Source organism: Bubalus kerabau, chromosome 11, assembly GCF_029407905.1.
Source record: "Bubalus kerabau isolate K-KA32 ecotype Philippines breed swamp buffalo chromosome 11, PCC_UOA_SB_1v2, whole genome shotgun sequence".
Classification (NCBI taxonomy): domain Eukaryota; kingdom Metazoa; phylum Chordata; class Mammalia; order Artiodactyla; family Bovidae; genus Bubalus; species Bubalus kerabau.
The window spans coordinates 100,029,685-100,051,400 of record NC_073634.1 but is presented as its reverse complement, the minus strand read 5'-3'; the positions used below and the strand labels follow the sequence as shown (position 1 = coordinate 100,051,400).

The 21,716-nt window shown below is 47.5% G+C and overlaps 1 protein-coding gene across 12 annotated transcripts in view; it reads right to left on the bottom strand.

Annotated features, from left to right (window-relative positions):
• The window catches only part of MVB12B (multivesicular body subunit 12B), a 194,289-nt gene that overhangs the window by 85,627 nt on the left and 86,946 nt on the right, over positions 1-21,716 (bottom strand). The window contains exon 7 of one of the 12 annotated variants that reach the window (XM_055541172.1): positions 20,158-20,810. The exons of the other annotated variants lie outside the window; for them this stretch is intronic. Coding sequence (XP_055397147.1) covers positions 20,582-20,810 — 229 coding nt within the window. The 3' untranslated portion in view covers positions 20,158-20,581. Of the gene's footprint in view, positions 1-20,157; positions 20,811-21,716 lie in introns of those variants that run through there. 12 annotated transcript variants of the gene reach the window in all.

The window sequence follows — 21,716 nt, the reverse complement described above, 5'->3', positions numbered from 1 at the left end:
CATACCGGCCCTGCAAGGCAGGAACCCAGCCTGGTGTAGAGTGAAAACGTGGGGACCTGGGTTGAATATCTTTAAGCATTTCAAGAGGGCAACAGCAGAGCCTTGAACCCAGTGTGGGGCCCTCCAGAACGGGGGCCTGTGCCATGCGCTGGCCACACGCTCATGCAGCTGGTGTGCCCCACGTGCTGGCGCTGCACCCACTGTACCCAGAGGGCTCTTCCAGGAGCCGGGGAAGAACTGAGCTTCAGCACTGCCATGCCCTGAGACCACTGAGCCCTGAAAGCCCTAAGAAGGTACGCCACACCTAACTAAGGACACACCACGCTGCTGGCATGGTGTGGCAGCACTCCAGGGCCCTTGCAGAGGAGGCAGGGTGTTGGCAGAACCTCAGACAACAGGGCAACCTGGGTGACAGCACGGGGGGGCCTCCTCCTTGGCTGAGTAGACAGAGCCAGACCAGCTAGATGGCCATCAGCCCTGGTCCAGTCAAACCAGACCTGGGGAGGGGGGACTCAGGGTGGCAGGACGGGCAGGGTCCTGCTTTTGCAGAGCTCCCCTACTGCAGATGGTGACTGCAGCCATGAAATTAAAAGACGCTTACTCCTTGGAATGCAAGTTATGATCAACCTAGACAGCATATTAAAAAGCAGAGACATCACTTTGCCAACAAAGGTCTGTCTAGTCAAGGCTATGGTTTTTCAGTAGTCATGTATGGATGTGAGAGTTGGACTATAAAGAAAGCTGAGTGCCGAAGAATTGATGCTTTTGAACTGTGGTGTTGGAGAAGACTCTTGAGAGTCCCTTGGATTGCAAGGAGATCCAACCAGTTCATCCTAAAGGAAATCAGTCCTGAATACTCATTGGGAGGGGTGATGTTGAAGCTGAAACTCCAATGCTTCAGCCACCTGATGTGAAGAGCCGACTCATTTGAAAAGACCCCGATGCTGGGAAAGATTGAAGGCAGGAGGAGAAGGGGACGACAGAGGATGAGATGGTTGGATGGCATCACCAACTCAATGGACATGAGTTTGAGTAAACTCTGGGAGTTGGTGATGGACAGGGAGGCCTGGGGTGCTGCAGTCCATGGGGTCACAAAGAGTTGGACACAACTGAGCGACTGAACTGAACCGAACCCTGTAGCAGGGGTCAGGGACATGCCACCAGGTTACAGGAGCCATGGCTGACGCGGGGCGAGTGGAAAGACTCTCCACGATACCCCAGGAAGTGCTGTTCCCCCTGGGAGCTGGGGATGGGGGGCAAGGAGGGGCTCTGGGGTAACTCCTAAGCAGCAGGAGGTCTGGCTGAGGAGAGGGGCTTGGAAGGAGGTGGGGGTGGCTAGGGCCTGAAGCCAGCTGAAGAGAGCACTTTGGGGTCACTGCACGCAGGGCCCTGCACAAGTTCTGACTTTACCCTCAAGAGTTTTAAGCTGAGAAGGGATAAGCTCCAATTAACAACTTTAGAAGATTACCTCCCTGTGGGAAAGTGAGGGGGGAAAATTGAGATGTACTGTAGATGGGAAGAGAGCAGCCAATCTTTATGAGGGTTATCATGGAACTGCAAGCAGTTATGCAGCACCTACTGTGTGCAGACTCAATGCTTCCCACCCAAATCTCCTGCTGTGATCCTCTAAACAGACAGTTCCAGGGGGATTCTATGGCCCACAGAACTTAAGAAGTGTAGATCAGAGAATCAAGCTGCCTGGCTCTACAGCTGCCCCATCCACAAGGACTTCTCCGTCCAAGCTTGCCTGCCTTTCGAGGGCATCAGATTTTGCCTGGCTGACCCCATCCTGCAGACCGCAACCCCCTCCCCTCTGCCCCCACCCTGGGACCTGGTTCTCTTTCCCCCTCGCAGATGGCCCTTCCTGGCTCCTCTTCTACTTTGCAGGGCCTGCTGTTGGCAAGGGTTTGGTTTAGCTCTCTTCTCACCCCACCCACTTTCCCTGGGCAGCCTAACCGGCACCTGTACCCTGGTTTGAGCCATCCTCACACACCAGCCACCTCTTCAGACACTCCTGTCACTCCTGCCTCCACCAGAAAGCGAGAAAGTTGTGATTCTCTGGGTCTGCCTTGGCCTGATCCTTCGTCCACCCTGCTCCTTCCTCCTGCGGTCTCCACTTCCTCCTTACTTCCTCTCCAAACTCCTATTGGTCCTTTAAGACTCTGTCTGAGCATCCTCGTTTGGTAAAAACCCTTCCTGGGCTTGTCCCGGGGGGGACTGGGTGCCTGGATGTCCTCTCTCACTCCGGTTGTCCCAAGACACGTCAAGGAAAAGGCCAACTCTCATCAAGTTGGTACCCCATTTTCTAGGACAGGTTCTTCCCCAGGGCAGACGATCGCTGAACAATTAAGAGTGCTGAACCGACTCCACTAAAACCCCTGGGTCTTTTTGGACACGAACTGCTGTTGCCTCTACTACTGCATTTCTGCCTGTGGGCTTGGTCAGTTAGACTCAGAGGTCTCTAGGAGACCCATGACACCACACACCCCACTTCCCGACACTACAGAGAAAAACAGGTCAGGTGTAAGAAGTCAGTGGTGGCAGTGACCAGGAATTCACAAGGGAAAAAAAGAAAGAAAGGTTCTGAACACTATACAACAGGCAGACAATGTGGGGCTGATGCAGTTAAGTGGGAAATTCCAAGAGAATTCAAGTCACAGGCCTGACTCTTTTAGAGGCTAATTGCTCAACAGGAATCCATCCAACTGAAGTCAAGTCACCAAAAGCTTCAGCTCTGGTGGCTGATAGCCACCAGGTGGGGAGGGAGTTTTAGGGCAGCAATCTGAGCAGCAAGAAGACCCCCGGCCAGAGAGGGCTGAAGGGAGGAGACCCCACATAACAAACAGCTGCTTTGGCATCATCACTTCTCTGGTTACTGGACACAGGGAGGAAGGGGCATGGGGACAGGAGGCCACAAAGGTACATCAAGGTCTCCTGTTAATGAGAGTGGACAGTTCGGGCTGAGGGGACAGGGCACCCGTGGTTTAAATCCAATGAAGGAGGAGTGACCCAGGGGCTCGGTGTCAGATCAGCCTGGAAGTGAGGATGGGCAGGACTGGCCCAGTGGTCAGCTGAACCTCAGAGCGCAACGAGAGTCTTAATTCCTCAGCGTCTGGTGGGAGCCCACCTGCCAGGCACTGGGCTGAGTTCCTCCATGGACATCACCTGCCTGATCCTCTCAGCAAACTTTTTAGGTAGGAACAATCACTTATAGGTCCTCCAAGGCAAAGCTGACAGAGAGTGAGCCAGAATTCATGAAAAGGTGGGTCCACGAGTCCCCTGGGGGGTCACCATCAGCATCTCAGAAGTCACCCTGATGGACCATCTTCACCGTCCATACACAGGCTGAGATCACTCAACCAGGAAACTGGGATCCACCTGGGAAAGCGATGGTGCCGGGGACCCAACCTCTCTGCCACTTGCTAGCTCAGTGACCCTGACGACTGGTCACAGTCAATCTAACTTGGTAACAAGGGAAGAGCTACATACAGATGTGGACAACCAACGGCCCAACCATCTACCTGGGAAGGCAGAGCAGGTGCGGTGGTGAAGACTACCGACCCCAATGTCCAGCCGACACAGGTTCAAATCCCAGTGCCAGCAGCAGGAGCTGGGTGCCCTTCATCATGGGCGGGCTGCCTCCCAGCGCACAGATGCAGGCAGAGCCGACAGCATAGAACCGGCATGCGCTGAGCGCATGGGAGCACAACTCCTATCTTGATTTCTTCCCCTTCCTGCTTCCCTGGCGTTAAGTCCCACTCATGAGGGCCTTGGGTCTCCCCTGGTGGCTCAGAGGGTAAAGAATCTGCCTGCAATATGGGAGACCTGGGTTCGATCCCTGGATGGGAAGATCCCCTGGAGAAGGGCATGGCTACCCACTCCAGTATTCTTGCCTGGAGAATCCCATGGATAGAGGAGCCTGAGGGGCTACAGTCCATGGGGTCGCAAAGCGTCAGGCATGACTGAGCGACTAACAGTTTCACGAGGGCCTCAATACAGGACTATGACAACACATCTGTACCTTCCCTCTGTACTAGAAGGAAATCTGAGCCCCGTTCCGCCCATGGTTGCCAGGCCCTGCCAGTTCTCCGGTTCTGGCCCATCCCTCCTCTCTGCTCTGGTCTTGGTGGTGGTCCCAGCACTCACACCCTGCAGCCTCACCCCCTGCCTTTGGTCCTCCCCTCCTCACTCTCATTCCTGCTTTGGGGCTTTGTACTTGCTGTTTCCTCCTGTGGGAGGCACCCCGCCTCCCCTGTGGCTCTCCCATCAGTTCCCCGTTCTGCAGAGCCCTTCCAGCTCTGTAGGACTGTCGATCTGTTTACACGCCACCAGAATATGATCTCCATGGCGCTTTCTACCACATCCACAGTGTCTACAACTGTGGCCAGCACACAGCAGGCATTTAAGGAAACATTAGGGAGAACCCTACAAGATCACCCAATGCTGCTGAAAAAATGAATGACTCTGACTCTGACCTGCAATTAGAGATCACTGGGGAGGGCTTCCCACTGTCTTTTCATCCCTGGGGCTGGGCTGGGTAATAGTTTGGAAAATGTGACTATTTCTGATTCATGAATATTTTTATGCAAACAAGAATTACATTCATCATGGCACTGCTTACAAAGCCAAAAAACTTGAGTCAAATTAGAGATCAAATAGGGGACTACTTAAAAAATTATTGTACAGCCATCTGATAAAATGTTTTAGTCACTTGAAATATTTTAGAAGACTAATAGCCTGGGCCCATGCCCATTACCATAACCATCTACTGAGAAAAAAATATATAAAATCCTTATTTTTACACTTGGAATTGTAATCAGTTAACCCAACACTCTGTGGCTTCTTTTCCATAACCTGATTGTCTAATGAGATTGAAGGAATGCGCGACTCATGACACTGGGGGTTACTGGAGGAGGAAAGAAAGAGCCAGGCACTTCAGTAGATCATGGCACTAAATGCTCAGGTGTTCCGAAGTACCTCAGCCTAGGGGAGTTACACGAGTTGGTACTCGACGGCATCAAAGCTGAGAAGTCTGTGAACACGATGCGGGCTGGGGCCCCCCCAGACGGCAGTTTCACTGGAGTCATTTCAATGGACCCCAAGCTACTGATCACTTTGTGATCCCTCCAGACCACTCTCTATTGATCTAGAAGAGTACACTTTAGATTTTAAGTGTGTTCATAAAGATTACCAGCAGACCAAGGAGAAGCAAACCCAAGAACTCATGAGACTGGCTCTATCTTGGGGGTCACCTGGGGATGAAGACCCTCGGCTATCATCCCCAGTAGGTTCTGGACCACTGGCACAGGGCACTGACCATTAGAGGCCAACAATTTCTGCCTCTTGACTCAAATGATGGATCATGATCCCAAAATCTGTTCAGTCACTGGAGAATTCCAACTAGAACAGCCCTTGAATCCTGGGGGAGCTTTACCAAGCTCCCCACCATGGCCCCTGCCTCCAGGACAGCCCAGAGGAGACCAGGTACACCCCGAGAGCCATCACGTCTGTCTGCAGGGGCCCTGGCTGTTCTGTAACAAATAGGTCAGCATCGCACGTGCTGCCAACGACAGCTCCTGCTAAATAGAGGCTGAGGGAAATTTCATTTTTCTCCCCCAAGTCAGTCTTTGGCACCTTATTCAATTAACATGGCCACTAAGCCGCAGACAGCTCCATATAAAAGCCCTTCAGTTATAGAATACATTTTATTATGTGACAATAGTTGCCAGTACGATTTATTTCCTTTGATGGGATTCTGCTTTTTCCTTGTTAATTTAAATCTGTATTTTCTCGTGCTGATTCCAGGTCTGTGTGAATTTTTAAAATGTTGCTATTAATCTTCTGAACCCAGTGGCCACATGCAATGAAGATGGCCCTGCCCAGGCAGCCACGATGCCCGCTCTCCTCTCAGACCGTCAGAGGGCAGCGCCGAGGGGCCAGTGGCTGCTGGAACGGCAGAGGCGGCCTCGTGGTTAGAGATGGATGCTACTTTTATGTCCCACCCCCTACGTGCACCCTTGCAACCAATGCACTCTGTGGTGTTAAAATCACAATTGCCATTGTTTTCTGCTGTACTTTAAACTAAGACTACCGTCTGGCAGCAGTTTCCCGAGTGTGCTCTGGGGGCCTCCGGGGGCTCCTCAGACTCAGGGAGCCCACCGGGTCATCGCTACTTTCATAATAAGATGACACCACTGGTCTTTTGCCTGCTTATCCTCAAACAGTGAAAGTGAAGTCGCTCAGTCGTGTCCAACTCTTTACAACCCCATGGACTGTAGCCTACCAGGCTTCTCCATCCAAGGGATTTTCCAGGCAAGAATACCGGAGTGGGTTGCCATTTCCTTCTCCATCCTCACAAGTAGGCAGAAAAAATTTCCAGAAGCTGTGTGACTCGTGAGGCTGTCATCACTCTGGTGTTTGCATAGGTAGTCTCATGTTTTACATTTTTCTGAATTTTAATTTTTATAAGGTAAATATAGACTAGGCTTCTCTGGTGACTCAGTGGTAAAGACTCTGCCTGCAATGCAGGGGATGCAGGTTCAATCCCTGGGTTGGGAAGATCCCCTGGAGAAGGAAAATCCCATGGACAGAGGAGCCTGGTGGGCTACAGTGCATGGGGTGGCAAGAGAGTCGGACATGACATAGCAACTAAATAATGACAACAATAAATATAGATATATATATAACCTACATAAACAAAAATTAGTCTTAATTCTCAATTTGTTTTTCCCCAGCAAGAGGGAATCCTCAGTTTTTAAGACCTTGGGACTTCTTTGGCAGTCCAATGGTTAAGACTCCACCTTCCAATGCAGGGGGTGCAGGTTTGACCCCTCATCAGGGAGCCACGATTCCACATGCCTCAAGGCCAAAAAAAAAAACAACAACCCAGAACATAAGCAACAGAAGCAATATTGTAACAAATTCAATAAGCTTTAAAAATGGTCCACATCAAGACAAACAAACAAAAGTCCTAGACCAAAAGGTTTGAAAACTACTAATAGGGGATAATGTGTTAACCATAACTCTACAGAAGACTCAACATCCGGCCAGTGGGGCGGAGGCAGATGTCTGGTTGTACGACCTCTGGGTCAGAATGTTGCCCAGACATAAGCCTCCTGAGTCAGAATGACAAGGCTACTCTAGATTTTTAAACAGCATTTCCCCCAGTGGACATAAGTTTGAGCAAACTCTGGGTGATAGAGAGAGACAGGGAAGCCTGGCGTGCTGCAGTCCATAGGGTAGCAAAGAGCTGGACACAACTGAGTGACTGAACAACAACAATCCCCTCCATAATGAGAAGTATCATTTGCTTACTCACTTTCCTGATATAAAGAATTGTTAGTTGAAAATACTTAAAAGAATGAAAAAAAATTCAAACTAGGAGGATGAAATGATACATGTCTTAAAAATATAACAGTACTATATGACTTGTAGGGCCAGTGATAGCTTCAGCTAGCCTCCGGTCACCAAGGGTCTACAAAAGCTAACGAGAATAGAGAAAGGTAATGAAGATTCGGAAGATGAATCATTCAAATAACGAGTGCCCAGGAGAGATGAGGGGAGGAGGCATGCACACAGCCTGCCCTTTGGCCAATACCCAGTCTACAAATACATCTCCTTGTGAGGGCCTGTAAAAAAAGTGTCACACAAGAGGAAAAGAACATTACCTCTGGGAAAAAAATTTCCTGTAGGATGTAGAAAAAGCTATCTGCATTAGAAATAATGCAGAAATAAAATCCCTCAAAACTAAATCAGCAGCATCATGGATAAACCCCTGCCCCTCTTGAATTTCCAGAATGCAGAGAAAGAAAGAAAACAAAGATGATCATGATGAGGAAAAATATGATAAATGTGGAAAACAAAGACCAACCTAAACATTCCAGGTATTAGAAAGAAATTAGAACAATTAAAAGTGAAAACCAAAAAAAAAATACTGAAAGCTTGCCTGATTAAAAACCAACCAACCCACAAACAACAAAATATAGAAGCCAACATGGTTTCCAAGATTCTAAGCAAAAATCAATAAAGAGACTCAGAGCTAAATAAATCCCGATTTCAAGACTACGTAACTTCAAGACTTAGTGTAAAGCTACGGTAATCAAGACAGTGTGGTATTGGCATTAACACAGACATACAGATCAATAGAACAGATGGAGAGTCCAAAAATAGACCTACACATACATGATCAACTGATTTTCAACAAAGGTGCCAAGACAATTCAGTGGGGAAATAAATCTTTTCAGCAAATGGTGCTAGAACAATTGGATAGCCACATGCAAAGAGAAAAAAAAAGAACCTGGACACTTATCTCACACCACACACATACATAAAATAACCCAAGAGATTCAGAGATTCCAGAAAAGAGGAAGGTATAAATTATTAAGTCCAGGCCCAGGATTTGATACTTTTTATTTAAATGCATCTTGACTGGCCAGGTGTAGAGTGGCCTCTTGTCAAAGAAAAGACAGGAGAAAATCGCTGTGAACTTAGGTTTGGCAAAGGACACAAAAAAGCACAAACTATTTTCAGTTGATATACAGGACTTCACCAATACTTAAAACTCTTGTTATTCAGAAGGCACTATTACAGAAATTGAAAGGCAAGCTAAAGATCTAAAGAAAATATTTGTGACCACGCATGTGACTTATAACTAGGATACATGCATAACTCTGACAGCCTAATAGAAGACTAACAAGCCAGTTCTAAAAAGACCATATGATTTAAACAGACATTTCACTAAAGAAAGTACACAAATGGTTAATCAGTACATGAAAAAATGTTCAGCATTACCAGTGAGTTATTAGGGAAATGCAGATTGAAACCACAATGAGACGTTACTACACATATTTTAGAATGACAAAAATTAAATAGACCAACAATATCAATTGTAGACAAAGCTAATGAGCAATTAGAACGCCTATGCGCTGTTAGTAGGAATGTAAAATAGTACTACCACTTCAGAAAACAGTCTGCAATTTCTTAAAAACTTCAACATACCCTTGGTACAAGACAGCCATTACATGGATAGATTTTCACTCAAGAGAAGCAAAAGCATATGTCTTTACCAAGATTCCGATACACAGGTACTGGGCAGCTTTATATGTAAAAGTGAAAAACTAAGAACAAGCCCAATGTCCAGTAACAAGTGACTGGATAAACATGTTGCGGTCCAGCCATATGATGGATACTACTCAGCAATCAAAAAGGAACTGGTGATACCTGTAAGATGGATAATCTCAGGATGATGATGCTAAGTAAAATAAGAAAGACAAAAAAGAATCCACATGGTATGATTCCATTTGTATAAAATTCTAGAAAATGCAAACTAACCTATAGGGTTAGAAAGAAGATCTGTTGCTGGCTGAAGAGAGAGGATATATTACTAAGGTGCACAGAGAAACTTCTGGGGGTGGTGGAATTAGTCACGATCCTGATTTTGGTGATGGTGTCAAAGGTGCATACCTACCTGTGTCAAAGCTCATCAAGTTATACTTGAAATATGTACACTTTATTGTGCATCTAGTGTATTTCAGCAAAGCTGAAAACACTTTCCTGATCTTAGAAAAAAAAAAAACCTAGATAGAGAAGCCAGTGGGGTTCACAGTATTCCAGAAAGGGCAGTAAACAGAGACCCACGATGAATCCCAGCAGACACTGGTGGTGACCTCACACCTTTCCTGTTATATGACATGCTGAAGGCTAGGGAGCCACAGAGTCAGGAAGGGAAAGAATGCGCAACAGATGAAACAGTTCTGAACCCCGGGTTGTCTTTTATATGTGAACATGACAACAAAGAAGATCATGTCCCTTTTCCTGAAAGAAATACATTAAAACATGCTCCAGGTGATTCAAAATTAAGACCTAAGAATGGAGAAGTAATGGGACAAAAAGACCAACGTTTATTCCCTCCCTCTGGAAACCTAGCCTGAGGAAACAACCTGAAACATGAGAGATGACTTGCTTAAGATAGAAACAGTAAAATAACATTCACTGACATTTTCGCAGGGCTTACCCTGCACAGGGATCATGTGATCCTGCTTGAATCCTACTACCAGGCGCTGAGATCATTTCTACCGGACAGAAGGTCTCAGAAAGGTTCAGCAGCTGGCCTGAGGGGGCACGGCTTGGATCTGAACCCTGATGGAGCAAATTACAAAATTCAGCTCTGAGTCACGACGCTCTACTTAAAAACTGGAAATAACATTATAAGATGTCAGAATGCTTTACAGACTTAAAATGATGTTTCCAGGTTTTCTGGGTGGAACTGGGGGATGGTGCTTATGACATGATGCTAGGTGAGGAACTTGTGCACAGGTTGTGTGGGGAGAGTGATCTTGGCTACAGCAAGAGGCAGAAACTGGATCCTTGGGGTGGTGTCTGTAAGAGCAGGGAACTGGGAAAGTGTTCATATGATGCTAGCGGAACAGACCAAGGAGAAGGAGTGAGCTGGATGTTTTTATACTAACGTTAATGTGGTCAGATCTCAAAGACATGGCTGTTAGGTTGAAATAAAAGCAAACAAAACGAAAACCAAATTGCAGAATGACATATACGAAAACCACCACAAGAATGACATCTTCCTACAGGCAACAGATATACACATGCCCCAGGACGAAAATGACCTGGAAGGACGTGCCTGCTCAGAGCAGCGATGGCCCTGGGCTCACGGCAGGACTATGCCCATGGTGTAGATGACCCAAATCACTGTCTGAGGTCAGAGAAAAGATTTATTCCCCTTGCTTTTCATATATTTTATGTTAATTTTTTCAATGAGAAATTATTTTCCTTTTTATCAGAAAACAAAGATGGCAGACAATAGGAGAATTCTGCAAGAGCTACAGTCTACAGAAACGTCCTGCACGGCACTCGGTGCTAACGTGGCTGCTGGGGGACAAGGACCAGAGACAACGCGTGCAAAAGAAAGTCACAGCATGGGGGTAGGGACGGAGGAAGAATGTATTATGCAAAAGCCAGTGATTGAGCTAAGGTGGGTAGGGGAAAAGAAACATGGCAAACGGCTAAATGAAATTCCACTTTATTCCTGCAAAACACCACTGGGAAGAAGTCATCTGTGACACACAGCTTCTGTGCCAGGTGTAAGGATGTGCTTAATGAATGCCATTTAATGAAGAAAAAGGTTTTTATAGAACACCTGGCACAAGCGGGGTGAGGGAGTCACAGGAAGGGGGACCTTGGCCGCACCTGCTGGCATTTTAATAAGCACCTTCTTGAGCGTCCGCTCTCCAAGGCTGGTCAGCGATGTCAGAACCAAGGTCCCTGACCACTGCCCACACTCGCTGACAGTCTGGGGAAGCTGATTTCTTAAGGACCATATGCTCAGGTAACGGAGTGTCCAGGAAGGTAATTAAAATGAATCATTTTCAGCTGGAAGGGCCTGGCCAGCATGCACAGCCTCCTCGAAGACTTCACAGGTAGAATCCCTGCACCAGGTCCCCTGTGCTTCCAGACCGAGATCCTGAGTTACCATTCAGATCCGTGCAGACCCAGGGAGGCCAGAAAACGCTGCATTTTCTTGTAACTAGCTTCTACTAAAATAGAGAGTCAGCTATTTTAATGACCTGGGCCTTAGAATATTTTTAGGTGAGGTGATTTTTTTTTCCCTCACTGACTTTGAAGTCAATCTCAGAAAGTACAAAGTTTACTACCCTTTCTATTGATGAGACCTTTTGCTTTCTTTCTTTTTGTAAATGACACCAGTGAAGTCAAGTGAGATTTTATAAAAACCTAACAATGGACCTATTTCCTCTGCAATGACAATTCACCATCTCAAACTTTCCATGCCCAGACCTGAAACTTGAATTCCAAATATAGCCAGTAAATTGATGCCATCCAAGGGGATACAGACCATGGGGTCCAGAGGCACCCGGAGGTGCTAGAATTGATATGCTGTGACCAACACAGAGCACCGGTTTTTAATTGAGCTCCTACTGTATGTCCCAACACTGTGTTTGGCTCTTGAGAGGTTTTTTTTAAAATGATAAGCGCCTATTACTAAATGAAAGAAGCCAATTTGAAAAGACTATATGCTGTATGATTCCAACTCTACAACATTCCAGAAAAGGCAAAACTATGGAGACAGGAAAAAGAGCAGTAGTTGCCAGAGGGGCCACAGGGAGAGATGAACAGGAAGAGCACGGAGACTTTTCAGGGCAGTGAAAGTACCATTTATGACAATATAACGATTAACATATGTCGTCATACATTTGTCCAGACTCATGGAAGGCACAGTACCAAGACTGAACCCTAAGGTAAACTATGGTGATTACACAGTGACAGCGTAGGTTCCTCTTTTAAAAATAAAAAGGAAACAGCCATTCTGGTGCGTGACGTTGATCATGGAGGAAGCTGGATGTGGGCATGAAATCCCTGTATCTATTTTGTTGTAAAGCTAAAACTTCTTTAAAAAATAAAGTCTTTTAAAAATGAATTAAAAAAAAACCCCAAACCCAATTAAGACTCATCATTCCCTTTTAGATGTATCTGTAAGTAAACTGAAGACATATATAAATTCTATCACAAAGTACGCGCGTGATCAGTCGCTAAGTCGTGTCTGACTCTTTTGCAACCCTGTGGACTGCAGCCCGTCAGGCTTCTCTGTCGGAATTCTCCAGGCATGAATACTGGAGTGGGTTGCCATTTCCTTCTTCAGGGGATCTTCCCGACCCAGGGATCGAACCTGAGTCTCCTACATTGGCAGGCAGATTCTTTATCACTGACCCACCAAGGAAGCCCCTCTATCATAAAACTTAAAAATTCTAAATATCACAAGATATACAAATAGAAAACTATAAGGCTACATGCTTCAATTTTAAAACAATGGCATAAAACAAAACAAACATTTGTTCAGCAACTTCCACACACCAGGCCTCCGACTAGGCCCTGTGAGGTACCCAGGGACGTGGGCGTCGTGGCGTTACCTGCCAAGTGGGAGGAATGTCGTGGGGGAGAAAAGGCTGGAGCAACAGAACAGCAACAGCAACTCAAGAGTCAAGACAATGACCTAAGACTTGTGACAAAGTCAGAGAGGGGCAACAGAGCCTCCTGCAGTGAGACAAGTGGGGCATCATTTCTGACTCAGGGTTGGAAGTGGCTTCCTGGAAGCAGGGGACCACTGAAGGCTTTGCTCCTGGAATCACTTGGGACTGCGACAGTCACCCCTTACTGAAAACTTGCACAATTCTTCACGCTTCTCACTCACCTTGAATCTTCACAACCCAGGGGAGGTTCTACTGGTAGGAAGAAAGAAGGTTCAGAGAGGTTAAGGAACCTGTCCAAGGTCACACAGCTAAAGGAATTGACTGAGCTGGGATTTGAGTTCATGCTTTTTCCACTCTGCCATGTTGCTTTACCGAGACGGCAGAAGCACAGAAGTATAAATGCAGACTTGTTCATTTTCCATTCAAGCAACCCATTTGCCATGATCAATATAACTTCAACCTACCAACTCGACTGTATAATGAGTTTTCCTCGTGGACGACAACTGACACATGCACAGACACACGTACCCTCCAACCAAATCACTCTGCAGTGGACCAGGAATAAAAGGGCTGCCTCTGCAAGATTAGGAAATTTCAGTTCCAAACTCCCCAAGTTCCTAAACGTATAACTTTAAAGTATGTGCAGCTCGACAGCATATGGCAAATCAATTACTAGTTTAAATCTTAAAACAAAAACATGGCAAGTGTGGTGCAGAAATAATCAAGAACAACGGTTCAGTTTACATTACAGTGGGCCACTAGAGTTTTGAATACAATTAATCATCATTCCAGGCAATGGGAAGCCATATTGACACTTATTCCTAATTTGAATATTTAATTAGGGTGAAGTTCTTCATCAAATTATCGCAGAACTGGGAGAAAGCCTGGAAGACTTACACAATTACTATCTTAACCCCTTCCCAGCTGCTCACCTGTGAGCGCAGCTCTGCGGGGCAGCAGGCCTGTAACCAGCCTGATGCTCTGGGAACTCGCTGGGGATGCTGGCGATCAAGGCTCAAAGGGGCTGGATGGGGACAACAGAAAGGTCTTAAGGGGACTGGCTGCTTATGCCCAAAGGAAACTTGGAAACAAACCCTGGACCATGACAGAAAGTCACACACATAGGTGCCCACCGTGTGCCCAGCATGGCACTTCCATGTGTCTTCCCATTTGGTTCTCACAGCAACCCTGCAGAGAGGGCGTTCTTATCCCCATTTTACAGACAAGGAAACTGAGGCTCAGAGGAGTGATGTAACTTACTCAACATGACACTGCTTCTGAGTAGTCTCAAGGCCGAGTTACTCATCATTCAGGCACCCCTACCTTGTATTCATCAAAAGTAACAAATAGGACACTTAACGGTTAACAAAAATGTATTTAAAGCTGCATCATTTTGCATTGTTGGTTTTCTGCATCCTGCAAATAAATTGGAGGGGAAGGGCAAGAGACCCAGGCCTCCTCAAGCAGCATTCTAAACTTCAACTCTTGGATTAAAAATGCATCCCTGAGCTCCCCAAGCTGGGACATCTCTGCCACTATGGCCAGCTGCTCGGGAGCCGGACAAAGGGATGGGTAGCAAAGCTTGAGGAAGCGGCCTTGAGTTGTTGCCCATCCTGCCCCCTCCCTCCCACCCCGACCCTGCATAAGGGGGCCGTGCCAAGGTGGTCACTGTGGACCACCACTGGGGTCAGGCCAGGGGGTGAAGGTTGGTAATGGGACAAGAAAACGTGAATCTGGTTTTTTTCTTTTGAAATGGCAGTGGCTCAGCAATAGCCTTTATAACTACATATCGGTTTGGCCAAGAGAACTGCATTTCCTTAAGGTCTTCTTTTCACTGTATGAAAAAGACTTAAGACATTTTGTGGGCACCATGCGCTTCGGCGTGACCAAAAGTAACACGTTTTTCCGTGCAATCTCCCCCATGGCCCCTGGAACGGGGACAAAGGCTGACTTCGTACCCTGCAGTTGGCCATGGTGGGTCCAGAGAGCTTTCTGCTTCCAGACTCCACAGAGGAGCTTGGGTGGGGGTGGGCGTCCTGATGGTTTCTGATTAGCGGGTCTCTTCTAAAAGCTGGAGATGGGTTCGGTTACCCTCTTGTGGACGTGGATGTGGCCAGAGCTTCCTTGGCAGTGGCCACTTCTGGCAGGAAGGGAAGAGCCGGCCATGCAGCCCCCCTTGCCCAGCCCCCCTGCCCAGCTGAGTGGGCAGCGGGAAACCCGGGATCCAGAACGTCTCTTCGGCGCCTGCTCCTTGTGGGAGCAAATGGCGTCAGGAACTTTGAAACTTTCCTTTGTATATTACATTAATCCATATAAGAAAATCTCTTTTAATGAGGAGTGATGTAGTTACAAACTCTCCAGAGCCATAATTAGAGCAAACTAATTGAAGTTGTGTTTTGACACACTTTCCAAATTCACGGGTGCCGGATGACATATTCACAACAGAGCTGCTGCACAACCATGGCGACGGCAAAATCATTAGGCTAATAACACTTATTTGCATTCTCCTCATGCCGGCAGCTCTCCCTTAAATACTGTTTCTGCTATTGCTCCTTTACTGTAAGTTTCCACGGAAAGATATTAACAGTAATTATTAGTCCTTTAGTGGAATTTTAATGTTAAAGAATAACAGCCTGCATTAACAGACACTGAATGCCGACTCCTCTCCGTAACCGCGGCTGGACGGTCTGGGGGCTCAAGCTGCACCCCAATCTGATGGTGACATAGCTTCAGCGCCACTGAGGGCGACCACGCAGCGCCCACCCCAGTGTGACCTAAGTCCCAGCTTCATGACATAGCTTCAGCGCCATGAGGGCGACCACGCAGAGCCCACCCCAGTGCGATCTGAGTCCCAGCTTCGTGACATAGCTTCAGCGCCATGAGGGCGACCACGCAGCGCCCACCCCAGTGTGACCTAAGTCCCAGCTTCATGACATAGCTTCAGAACCACTGAGGGCGACCACGCAGAGCCCACCCCAGTGCGATCTGAGTCCCAGCTTTGTGACATAGCTTCAGCGCCATGAGGGCGACCACCCAGAGCCCACCCCAGTGTGATCGAAGTCCCAGCTTCTCAACTATTCTGTTTCAAATGTCTGACGAGGAAAAAACAAATTTTTTTCTTTAAGTACATTAAAATGAAATAGAGAGACATTTTTTCCAAGCAGTTAAAAAAAAAATTAACAATTTACAACACGGTCTTTGGTAATAATACTAATGAATTCCAGGAGGACATGCGTTAACCACTCTGCCACCACCCTTTCTGGTGATTAAAGACAGACTTGGAATAACCAGACCTGAGAAAGGCCAGCAGGGGTGGGGCGGGCCTGATCTGTCAATAGAGATTCCCTGTTTGCCACCAACAAAGCCAATTTTTTGGATGCTTAACTTACATACACACACACACACACACACACACACACACACAGGGGAAGACTCGACAGTTCTAAATAATGGTTATTAATGACTCCCGCCTCTAGACTGACAAATTACTTCTGAAATTTAGAATCGGAGAGGTATGAAGAGTGCAGGGAACATGACAGGAAATGCCGGCAGCACGGAGCTCCTGCTTCCTCCATGGGGTGGGGTGTCGGGGGGTGGGGGAAGGCCAGGCCCTGGAAAACAATGAAGGGCACGGCCGCCTCTCTGGGCCTTCGGAGGTCCTGCCGAGGCTATGACCACAGCCATCCCCCGCCTGCACCTGGGTCGGTGACCAGCATCTCACCTCCCAGGCATGTGGTAACAGGGAGATGAGACCTGGTCCCAGACCTGATCCTCCTGCCCACATGCCAGCATCAACAGGTCATGCCAGTGGCCCCCTCACTGTATCCTTAGGGATGGGCTGGACAGTCGCTTGGATTCTGGGCTTCTATAAATAACTTGGGATCAAGAAAAACACCCACCATGTCATTTGTTTTGTGAAATTCAAGAGAAAACGGAGGCAGAGGGTGGCACTGTCTTAACTAAAAACGGGTGCTTGTGTAGCATTTCAAAGTACAGTAGCCATACATTTCGGAACATATGTCTAATCTCAAATGGGGAAGGTTTAGTTGAATGAAGAAAACACTTTCTTAGAAAAATGTTGAACACTGTACTCCCTTAAAGCTTGGGAGTTTTTGGTTTCTGAAACTACCATCTTTGGACCAATCTGCTATTTTTCAAGTCACTGATTACTCGACAAGCAAAAAAGAGGGGGGTGAAAAAAAGGGTGGCAGGAAATCTAACTTTCATAGCTGCAGCAATGTTCCAAATCATGGTATTTATGCAGTACTTTAAGTTTTATTACACTTGAACCCTGAAATGCCCAAACACCTACCTCCATTACAGAAGGAAAGAACCAAGCCGGGGACTCGGGGCACCGCACGTCCATTCCAGATGATCTCGTCTCATCTTATAAACTGAAATATTTAAAGAGTCTCTAAACTTCACTGACCTTGCTTTTAAAAACAAGGAACATATGGGCACTGCGAGCTTTTCATCTTCTTCCAGCCTACTAAAATATCCGCTTCTCCAAAATTCAAGGGGAGCGAGCCTGCCAAAACTCAGATTCATGAAAGGCCCCGTGTGCGTGAGAGCACGGGGAGGACAGGCAGGGGCCTGGGGCAGAAAACAAAGTCTCATCAAGAACCCAAGGCGCGTTCTTCCCCTTCTTGCCCACTCAGTGTCAAAAGCTGCGGAAAACAAAGTGAAACAAGGACTAATCGGGTGGAGGAATGTGGGCCCTGGTCCGAAGCTCTGATGGCTGGGTTTGGCCTCGGCTGTGCCACGGGCTGCAGGGGACACTGAGGTGGGGAGGGCTCTAAATGCCAAACGCCTGAGGCTCCCTGAAGGCAGGGACCTGGGCTCCCATCCTGGCTCCTCTTCATCCTAACCCTCTGCCCTGGGGTAAGTCGCCATCTCGCCAAGCTTCGGATTTCTCATTTCTCAAGATAAGGACACGTTTGTTCACCCCACTGCATGGTTGTAAAGACTGGAACGATTAAACACAATATGTAGTGTTTACACAATGCCTGGTACAAGATGCTCAAAAAAAAAAAAAAAAAAAGAAGAAGAACAAAACCCTGTAGCTGAAATAATAATGATGGTGGTGATAATTGTATTTATTCTGATAATTATTAATATTATTATTCAACTGGAAACAAAACATCTGCTGCTCAGAAGGGAGTTCAAGTTGAATGCCACCCTACTCATGGGCAAAACCCCTACCCGAGTAAATCCAAAGGCCTTTGAAAAGTTACTACAAGCAAAATATTTTATTAAATACCCAAATTAATCATTGAAACCCTGTCTTGAAATAGAATAGTGGCGGGGGTGGGCAGCACATGCAGGAGTGGTGAAATACCAGGAAATTCCGCTTCACACTCATTTTTACTTTGTTCAGCGGCTGGATTTACACGGAGAGACCCAGGTGAAATATTCCAGAGAGCTACCTGCAAATAGACTGTCAGCTTCCACTCTGATAAAAGGTAAAATATCCTCCTCTAAATGGTCTGGTTCACAGAACTGACCCTAAAGTGAACTGATAAATCTGTTCTGACACATGGAAAACTATTTTCATAATCCTGAAAAAGACCTTTCTCCAAACCCCAGAGCTTACACCCACTGTGCAAAGAGCACTTGCACATTTGAGAAGCAGACACTGGAGGGAATCGTTTCACATTTATAACCCTGCCTTCTGGGACAACAGCAACAAGCCTGCATAACCATCATAACCACCAAGAAAAATAAGACACTCACAAAGTCACAAAGATCACAAAGATCACACATTTACAAGCAGCAAATACCTTGTCAAAAATCTGACTCAGGAGAGTGAAAACAGAGAAAGCTTGCTCAGAGGTGGGAGCTGTATTGACTACTAGTCAATTCTTCATTAAACAGAAGCTCTGACTTCCCAAGAAGCCATATTAAAAATTAATATCAAAAAGCGTATCGCTCAGCCTAAACTCATCATTCATATCTAACAATACCAAACTGTATTCTAATGAAATTTCACCTTCAGAATTACTCTGACACCAAAACTAAGTTGGGTATTGTTATAAAGGCAGTCCAGGCTTTGCGGCACAAGCATTTCAAAGATATTCAAATAACCTCGCTCTGCAGGTCTCTTTCACACCACTCTCATAATCACCAGAATAAATCAAACTGCTTGTAACCCTGCGTAATCGAGGGCTTTGAAGCTGGTTGAGGGACCCGCTGGGGTATGGCTCCCACATGTTCTCCTCAGGCAGCAATCACAACTCGAGAGGACTGGCCCCCAGCCAGCTTCCACACGTCTCCCGGGAAGAGTGTGAACGCGATGGGCTGCTGCCCACACCACAGGCTCTGGGAAGTCCTCTCCAGCAGCCGTGAAGGAGCCTGGAGAAGCTACACCCCAACCACCGGCCCCTCAAGGCACCTGCTTCACATCAGGGAGCCTGTGACCTCAAGCATCAGGGCACGAGGACAGTCTGCCAACCAGGGGTAGCTCATCTGCTGTTGTTCAGTCGCTAAGTTGTGTTGGACTCTTCACGACCCCGTGGACTGCAGCACACCAGGCTTCCCTGTCCTTCACCATCTCCCCGAGTTTGCTCAAACTCATGTCCATTGAGTTGGCAGCTCATCCGTGCTTCGGTTCAAATCCCAGCTCTGACACTTAGTAGCTGTGTGATGCTGGGAAAGGAATTTAACCTCCCTGATCTTAGTTTCCACATTTCGAAAAGGAGGAAAAAAACAGTACCCAACTCAAGAAGTGTTATGAGGATTAGATAAGCTTTTCTTTGTAATGCACTTGAATAGTGCCTGACACCCAGAGAACGCAAATGTAAGTCTCGATTGGCTGGCTGGCTGGCTGGCTAGACGGAAGGAGAGATGTATACGATACCTGGTCCGATGTGTCTAACCAGCTCACTTTATACATTCAGTAAACATTGGCCACCACATGCCAGGCATCTGGAGTTCAAAGGTCCCTACCGTTTTGGAGCCACACCATTTTCCACTGAACACTTACAGTCTCCAATGAGAGGATGCAGCCTAAAGAACCTGGTAAGTTTTGATACACGTGATACAATGTCATCTCTATTTCTGTGACTAGCCTTTTCTGAGGCTTAAAGGGAGAAAAAAAAAAAAAAGGAATGTGAGACTCCCTGTCATCAATAAGCCAGCAGATCTCGTCACAAGACCAAATATAAATAAACATGGCAATGACAGGGAAATGGGAAATGCCAAACTGCAGGGTGCGGGCAACGGAGGGGAGGACGGCCTTCCAGAAGTGGCGAGGGCAAGGCCAAGCCTGGAGGCTGGACAGGACCAGGCCTTCACACTCTGTGGAGTCCAATCTGCCGCTTTCGGGGGGTGCGGGGGCTGGTAGGAGGCGAGGCACATAGCAATGGCCCAAGCAGAGATGGGTGGAGGATAAGGACAATGTGCCCAGGAGCCAAGAGGAGATGGACTTGACTCATGTGAGACCAGGTAACAGGCCAGGGAAGGCTCTGAATTGGGGGGGGCGGGGAGGGGAAGGACGTGTGTATGTATGTGTTTGAAAACCCCAACAGGATGGGAGGCGACCTAGGACTTTAAAGCTCCAGACAAAGAATGTAGGTGTGTGCTATTTAGATGAAATTAATACCGAGCCCCAGGAGCCTGGAGTCTAAGTTTGATTTCGTGTTCTGGCTCTGCCCCCTCTTCTCTGGGATCCCCCTGGAGGCTGGTGCTTTCAGCTGGGTGGGTGGGTGGGTGCCCGTGAGCAGGGGGAGGAGGTGGCAAAGCCACATTGCCATCTCCATCTTCAAAGGACGGTCACAGCAGGAAGGATACAAACACGTGTGTCCTATTTTCAGACTGAAACAAAAAAGGCGTGTGGTGTGCGTGTGAACAAAAAGGAAGTCTAGTTCTCCTAAGTAAAGCCAGACTCACAGTTGTGCCTGGACCTGCCCTGCAGACGGGCACGGTCCCACAGGACCTCGCTGGGCTCACACCCCCCCAAACTGTTGCTACTGCAGAAGTGGAGCTCAAAATTCATGTCCTAAATTGCCTGCTATCAGGAGGTCGGCGGGGAACGTCACCAGAACCGGCCCTTGGGCTCGCCTTCTAATCTCACCCTCATGTGGGACCCGTGTAACCCTTCTCATAAATGATGAATCTTTGTTACACAACTCGAAAATGAACTCCCTCCAATCCTCTGGGCTGGGCTTTCTCCTTTTGTTGTTGTTCTTCAGTTGCTAAGTCGTGTCCAAATCTTGGCGACCCCGTGCGCTATACATAGCCTGCCAGGCTCCTCTATTTGTGGGATTTCCCAGGCAAGAATACTGGAGCTGGCTGCCATCTCCTTCTCCAGGGGATCTTCCCGACCCAGGGATCGAACCTGCAATTCTTGCATTGGCAGGCGGATTCTTTCCTGCTGAGCCACCAGGGAAGGCTTCTCCTAGTAAAGCTACAAAAGTGGTGAAACTGCCAGGCCTCCCTATAGGCAAACATCACCTCGCCAAGCCTGCTGCCCCTTGGGGCGGGGGCAGGCACCTCGGCAGGAAAGGGAAAAGAGCCTCCCTGATCTGTGCAGCCCTGGGCCTCCCGTTCAAGTCCTGCCACAACAGGTGTGGCCTAGTCATACAACGTGGACAGAAGGCAGCCCGAGGATTTTAAGCCAGCAGGACTGCAGCTGGTGAGCAAGGCTCCATCCCGGCTGTTGGATTATTCTGTGAGTAGATCAAATGGCTCGGTGGATCCTACGTCCATAGGAAGCGGGGG